Source organism: Rhamphochromis longiceps, linkage group LG14 (genome assembly GCF_057381845.1).
Source record: "Rhamphochromis longiceps isolate RC_006_pf linkage group LG14, R_longiceps_female_GT1.1, whole genome shotgun sequence".
NCBI lineage: Eukaryota > Metazoa > Chordata > Actinopteri > Cichliformes > Cichlidae > Rhamphochromis > Rhamphochromis longiceps.
In genome coordinates this window covers 18,684,873-18,691,086 of record NC_140570.1, presented here as the reverse complement: position 1 = coordinate 18,691,086, position 6,214 = coordinate 18,684,873, and the positions used below count along the sequence as shown (strand labels likewise).

The following is a 6,214-nucleotide window of genomic DNA, read 5'->3' as shown; positions in this document are numbered from 1 at the left end:
TTGCTTATTTTTATAAAACGCAATCTGCAGATGGTCTTTTAATTTTCTAATGGTGAAAAATTGCATCATGTTGGTTAGGCATCTTCTATCTGATGAACGTGATTATGTCACAGTTATTCAGTTGTGTGTTTGATGTTGGTTGGGAAAAGCTCTGGAAGCTTCTGCATGCTCACACAGACACGTACACACACGTGGTGTATATTTAGACCACACAGATGAGGCACTGTGAGGGGAACAGCAGGTAACTGTTTCCTTCCCACATCATTTCTTATGCATGTCCCTTTATACCACACAAGGCAGAGAGTAAAAGCATTTTTATCTTAATGATTTAGTCTCGATTAATTGGCATCTGGTTGAACTCGAGTCTGCACATGCTGAGGAATCTCAGTGTAAACTGTCACTCCTGGGCCTTCAGAAGGACAAACAAACATGGGGGTGGGGTGGGTTGTAAAAACTGTTAATGAGCTCATTTGTTGGGTAGTCATGTATGTAACTCAGCTTCAGGTACTTGTGAGTTCTAAACATGGCTATGAGTGGGTTGTGGACTTTTTTTGTCCCTCAAAATTTCATAGAAAGTTCTAGATGCCTCCCCCAACACATCACTAAAAAAGTCAAGCCACTCATCAGCTGGCATGTCAGGGCAATTTGTAGAGAGCAGTAAAAGAAAAGCACTGGGAGGGGGGTCAAGAGATAGATGGAAATACTTTAGTTGGAGAACACCTAGTCCTGCAGTGTCAGACACCCAGATCAATATTTTATTATCTGCATAAGTAAAGCTATAGCATGAAATGTCTCTCTTTGTACTGGAGGCAGGTTTCGGTCTCTTTATATACATCAGAGATGAAACAGGAGACAGATAATCTTGTGAATGTAAATGTGCGATTTTGAGATCACAATACCAACAATAACATTAATCTGTGTGCTAAAGAAAAGGCTCAGCAGTTTTATGAAACTTTTCTTTCCGAAGAAAGCAGATCCTGCTTTTCTTTTTTTTTTTTAAACATCAGTGGTCTTCCAGACAACCCCCATCGTTTAGTAGCTACCCTGCAATCAGCAGCTGAGTTGGACAGACGTGGCAGTGTGGGTGTGGGGGTAGGGCTGAGGCTCCTGCAACTTCTGGGGAGGCATGAATACTGCTGCATGAAACTTTCTGGATGTTTCCATGTGAAGTTAAGCAGCAGTTTAACAACAGCCAGGGAACAAGTTACAGCTTTTATTCTGGAGTAAAAATGCTTTCTGAGTAACATCCTGCCTGCGGAGACTGTTTTGATGCATGGTGGTGTTCCATACTTGAAGAGAAGCTCATACACACAAATGCCAAAGAGTGCAAAAAGAACTTTAACACTGTATTTATATGCATGCAAAACAATCATTTAATTCACAGTCAGTGGCAGCTTAATCTTTATCTCCAATCATGTGATGAAACCAGAGTTTAAGATTGAGTCAGCAAGCAGTGTTAAAAACCGAGGGGACTGAGGCAGAAACTTAAGACTGACCAGGATTCAGATTTTCTATTCAGGAGCCTTTTGTGGGAAAGTTTTAACGCTGATCCAGGACCAGCACTTACTTCAGTCGGCACAGCTTTCATCCCACCCTGTGATTTCAAGAGGGGGATGTCCCAGCTCCCAGCTTCCTGAGGAAACACAGACACCCTCATTTGAATATCCCATTCCCAACTTCTAGAAAATTCTCTTTTAGGATATATAGAGCCAGGGAAGTCTGTCACAGCCACGCTATCCACCGGACACAGCTCGGAGAAGCAACCCTGCGATAATCTGTGCCAGGTAAGGATCAGAAGATAACGGTCTTTGTTTCACAGGGAGGAATGCGGCGACTGAATGAACTGCTTTGTTATCATGTGTTACAGCTGCAGTTCAGCTTCCCTCCATTTTACCCAGTTTGAAAGCTGCAGCTGAGATTCCTCTGTCTGTCAGAGAATACTTCTTGTATTTCTTCTGTTTCCAGTAGGGAACAAATCCTGACCTGTTATCAGAGCTGAAAGTTGTCATGCAGCTGGCAGGGTGGCGCAGGCTTTCTGCTGCTTCCATGTCAGAACTTTGACAACAGTTTAAATGCATTCAGTTCAAACAAATAAAAAAAAGGTTTGCAGGAAAGTAGCGTGCCTGCACCCAGTTTAGCTTGTCTTTCCACTAGGAAGAGTATCACTTTGACTCATTGGAGCTCATTGGATCAAAGTATTTCCCCCCCTCCAGGGTCGGGAAACAAACAGTGAAAAGTGCCTCATCTTGAATGAGCGGTGGGTTGACTAGATTGGCAGCTTAATATTTAATGTTTAAATTCTAGTGGTTGAAAACTTGAAACTAGAACAGAGACGTTAGACTTCGTACTGTGCATAGAGTTTCTCTCCATGAGAATCTGCCTATATGTTCTCACTGCCTGCTCCACAGAGATTACTACATACACCTCTTGTCTTTCAGAATGAAAATCGCAGAAATGAAAACATCTCAAGGTATCACAAACATGCAATCACAGAGGAACAGATGCAGTGTGAGTCTGCATGAGAAACAGTATGCCAGTGCAGCTGGTTATTCAGAGCCATTGTTTGAACCAGAGATGGGATGATTTGGGTGCAGCCTACAGGCATACGCCCTTTTCTTTCTCTGCAGGCAACATGAAAAAAGTCTGCACTGTATGTCTCGCAAGACTGTTGCAAAGGGATTTCTGATCCTCGCATCTGAGGAGACACTATTAACCATTTGTATCACTTAAAATGTGTCCGGAGAAGCGAGATCCAGCTCAATCCAAGTAAACGTCGAGTTTCAGCTGTTCAGCTCAGGCGGCGGTCGCTGCTGACGTGGCACGAAACATGTCTCCCTCAAACTCGGGACATTCCAGAGCTCCTGAGTGGGCTGGGTCAACTCTGCCCTTCCTCCACAGCCCAAGTGTAGTCGGCTCCCTGGCATTTTCTTTCTGAGATATATTTTAATAAATGAATATATTTCTGAATATCACAAACATGCTCTTCTTTTTCTTTTTCTTCTTGTTCTTTTTAAGGAATAATGTCATCATCGTTCTCTTTGCTTCCTTTTCACAGAGTGCAGCTGCTGTTGGAGACAGACAGGATGTGGATGACTAACATTGTAGGCCTTTGTCTGCTGGCCTTGGTGGCCTCTGCAGAGGATGTGAAGCTGAGCACCCACGCCACCGCGCTGGCTGATAAAAGCACCAACTTGGCCTTCAGGTTTGTATATTATTGATTCTGGCGCACTTGTAACATAAAGTAATATTCTCTGTGTTTATATATAAATATATGCATTTTTTTTATTTCACTTTAGCCTCTACCACACCATGGCAAAGGAGAAAGACACAGAGAACATCATCATTTCTCCTGTGGTGGTGGCCTCCTCTCTGGGGCTGGTGGCTCTTGGTGGCAAAGCCTCCACTGCCTCCCAGGTGAAAACAGTCCTCAGCGCTGACAAACTCAAGGATGAGCATCTGCACGCAGGCCTGTCAGAGCTCCTCACTGAGGTAAGGAGCTTCCCTTGTTTCATAATTCCACCATCATCACCACAGGCCATAGACTCCGAGTTGTCTTTATATCACAAATTAATGGCGTACATGTGCCACTTCTTCTCAGGTGAGCAACGCCAAGACACGCAACACCACCTGGAAAATCAACAACCGCCTCTACGGCCCCAGCTCTGTGTCCTTCGCTGACGAGTTTGTGAAGAACAGCAAGAAGCACTACAACTACGACCACTCCAAAATCAATTTCAGGGACAAGAGGAGCGCAGTGAACTCCATCAACGAGTGGGCGGCCAAGTCCACAGGCGGCAAGCTGCCTGAGGTCACCAAGGACGTGCAAAACCCAGATGGAGCCATGATCGTCAACGCCATGTTCTTCAAGCGTGAGTATGGCGTTAACGCCTGACTGAAGCTCTTTGTGAGGCCAGACGCCTGTGCAGAGTTGTGACCTCGTGTCTTTTTCCCCCCTCACAGCTCACTGGGAGGAGAAATTCCACGATAAAATGGTGGACACCCGTGGTTTCCTGGTTACTCGCTCATTTACTGTCGGAGTTCCCATGATGCACCGCACAGGTGAGTTTCTCTCTCATCTTTCTTTTTGATCTTATTATGTCTCCAGAAGCTGATAAGCCACCCCGCCTTCCAGTACACACATGTGATAAGATCTGCTTTGTCTGCCCCTCTCTCAGGTCTTTATGATTTCTACGAGGACACAGAAAATAAAGTCTTTGTGCTGAACATGCCTCTGGGCCAGAAACAGGCCTCCATGATCCTTATCATGCCCTATCACCTGGAGCCCCTGGAGCGCCTGGAGAAACTCTTGACAAGGAAGCAGGTGGACACTTGGCTCAGCAAGATGGAGAACAGAGCCGTAGCCATCTCCCTGCCTAAGATCTCAGTGGAAGTCAGCCACAACCTGCAGGTAAATGTTTGCACACTGGATGGCTCAAATGGAGTGTAACTTTAAGAGTGTTAGAAAATATTACTGTGAACCCAGAGCGCTGAGCAACTTCATCTGTGTTTTGCAGAAACACCTGGCTGAGCTGGGCTTGACAGAAGCTGTGGACAAAGCCAAGGCTGACCTGTCCAACATCTCTGGAAAGAAGGATCTCTACCTTTCCAGCGTCTTCCACGCATCAGCCCTGGAGCTTGACATCGAAGGAAACCCATACGACACAAGCATCTTCGGTACTGAGAAGCTGAGGAACCCCAAACTCTTCTACGTAGATCACCCCTTCATTTTCCTGGTAAAGGACAACAAGACCAACTCCATCCTGTACATCGGCAGAGTGGTTAAACCTAAAGGGGACAAAATGCGTGATGAGCTATAATGTTTAAAGTTATAAATTGTGGTGGGTAGCTTTATTATTTGTGAAATTATGGCAGGAAACTGTGCACGTGTGTAATTGTGTGTGATTTTATGCACGCGCATGTTTTGTTTTTGGTATGATTGTTACCTCAGTAGCACATTCCAATTGACAATCTGTGGACTGAATATCCGAGCTTAGAAACATTCGACTTTCCCAGGGAACAAATCTGTTTACATGGCTTCGTCTTAAGAACATGCTGGTTTGAATAATCTAAAAAAAGTGCCTTTTTTAAGACTTCCACAAACAAACAGCAGTCGGCACAGCAGACAGCATGCTTATATTAAGTACGAGTCCTCTTTCACATCCTGTTTTTGCCTGCGTGTGTTCGGCTACGACCTGTGTGTGCGTTTTTGTTTTTTTTGCAATATCTTTAATGTTTAAAGAGAAAAAAGATCGATGCACAAGCTGTTTTACAGTGCTGTCTCATTCCCCCTCTCATTTTGCCTCCAGCCTGCACTGAACTGTTCCCCTGCACGAGCTGAGCTTGCAGGGGGAAGGTGGCAAATCGTCTGGTGCTTAATTTAAGTTGCAAACCATCTTCTGTGTCGTTTTCTTGCTGTAGGTATTTTCCACAAAGAATCTGTTGGAATGGTGTGATTTATGTGATTAATGTGGACCTTTTTCAATAAAAAAAATGAAGAGAACATATTTGTGCGTGGCTCTTTTCTTTGTTGAGAATCTCCTGAATGAATACCACGTGAATGCCATTCAAATACGGATGATAGAGTGCTATAGGGAGCTGAACTGGAGAATGTGTGCACGCTAGTGTTAACATCTCTAAAGGATAACAATTTTTCCAGCTGGCTGAAGGTCAAACAGTCTTCCCAGGTCTGGAATGCAGTGATAACCCTCAAGGGAATTTGGTGGACCATTTCTCTAAACACTACCAGCCTAAATAATAACACCAGTGGGATCTTTTGTTGGGATCTTCCTGACAATGCAGACTCTACATTGTTTAAAAACTGGAGTGCGGGGTTCTCATGGTGAGTGGGAAATCTAATCTCCAGATGTTTGCGCATAGCAGGATGTAGCTGCAAGACAACAGCACACCGACAAAAGAATAAACATCTATAAATGAGCGCCTCATAGACTCTCAGTATTCCTGTAGGGCTTCTGTTTCATGCACGTCAAATACGCATTGGGACAGAAATAAAAATAAAGAATGCTACAATAAAAATCACCAGAACCTCTCATACGAGAGGACGTAATCTCATTGTGAGACACAAGTGCGTCTTCTACAGAGAAGCATGCCGCCACCTTGTGGTTGCTGAGAATAAGAGAGAGCGAGCTTTTTAAGGTGTTACAAATGAGTGATTTAGTTACTTTATATTTACACAGATCTTACACATTGCATTACA

The 6,214-nt window shown here is 44.2% G+C and overlaps 1 protein-coding gene across 3 annotated transcripts; it reads left to right on the top strand.

Moving 5' to 3' along the window:
* Positions 1-1,625: 1,625 nt before the first annotated feature.
* serpinh1b (serpin peptidase inhibitor, clade H (heat shock protein 47), member 1b) lies at positions 1,626-5,500 on the top strand. Of its 3 annotated transcripts, XM_085379950.1 has the most exons (8): positions 1,675-1,784; positions 2,439-2,470; positions 3,056-3,202; positions 3,297-3,489; positions 3,599-3,869; positions 3,961-4,059; positions 4,176-4,408; positions 4,515-5,500. In XM_085379950.1, exons 3-8 carry the CDS (start codon positions 3,084-3,086, stop codon positions 4,815-4,817), a joined length of 1,218 nt encoding a protein of 405 aa, XP_085236076.1. In that variant the 5' UTR covers positions 1,675-1,784; positions 2,439-2,470; positions 3,056-3,083; the 3' UTR covers positions 4,818-5,500. The 3 variants fall into 3 exon arrangements, with proteins under 3 accessions (XP_085236075.1, XP_085236076.1, XP_085236074.1); XM_085379949.1 differs by lacking the exon at positions 2,439-2,470 and having other exon boundaries at positions 1,626-1,784; XM_085379948.1 differs by having other exon boundaries at positions 1,689-1,784; positions 2,439-3,202.
* The last annotated feature ends 714 nt before the right edge of the window (positions 5,501-6,214 follow it).

Bases quoted from the DNA above. Each gene is read 5' to 3' on its own strand.
- serpinh1b (XM_085379948.1), top strand. From the start codon at position 3,021: ATGTCATCATCGTTCTCTTTGCTTCCTTTTCACAGAGTGCAGCTGCTG. The intron at 3,203-3,296 runs GTTTGTATATTA...ATTTCACTTTAG, and splicing joins AGCACCAACTTGGCCTTCAG to CCTCTACCACACCATGGCAA. The intron at 4,409-4,514 runs GTAAATGTTTGC...TGTGTTTTGCAG, and splicing joins AAGTCAGCCACAACCTGCAG to AAACACCTGGCTGAGCTGGG.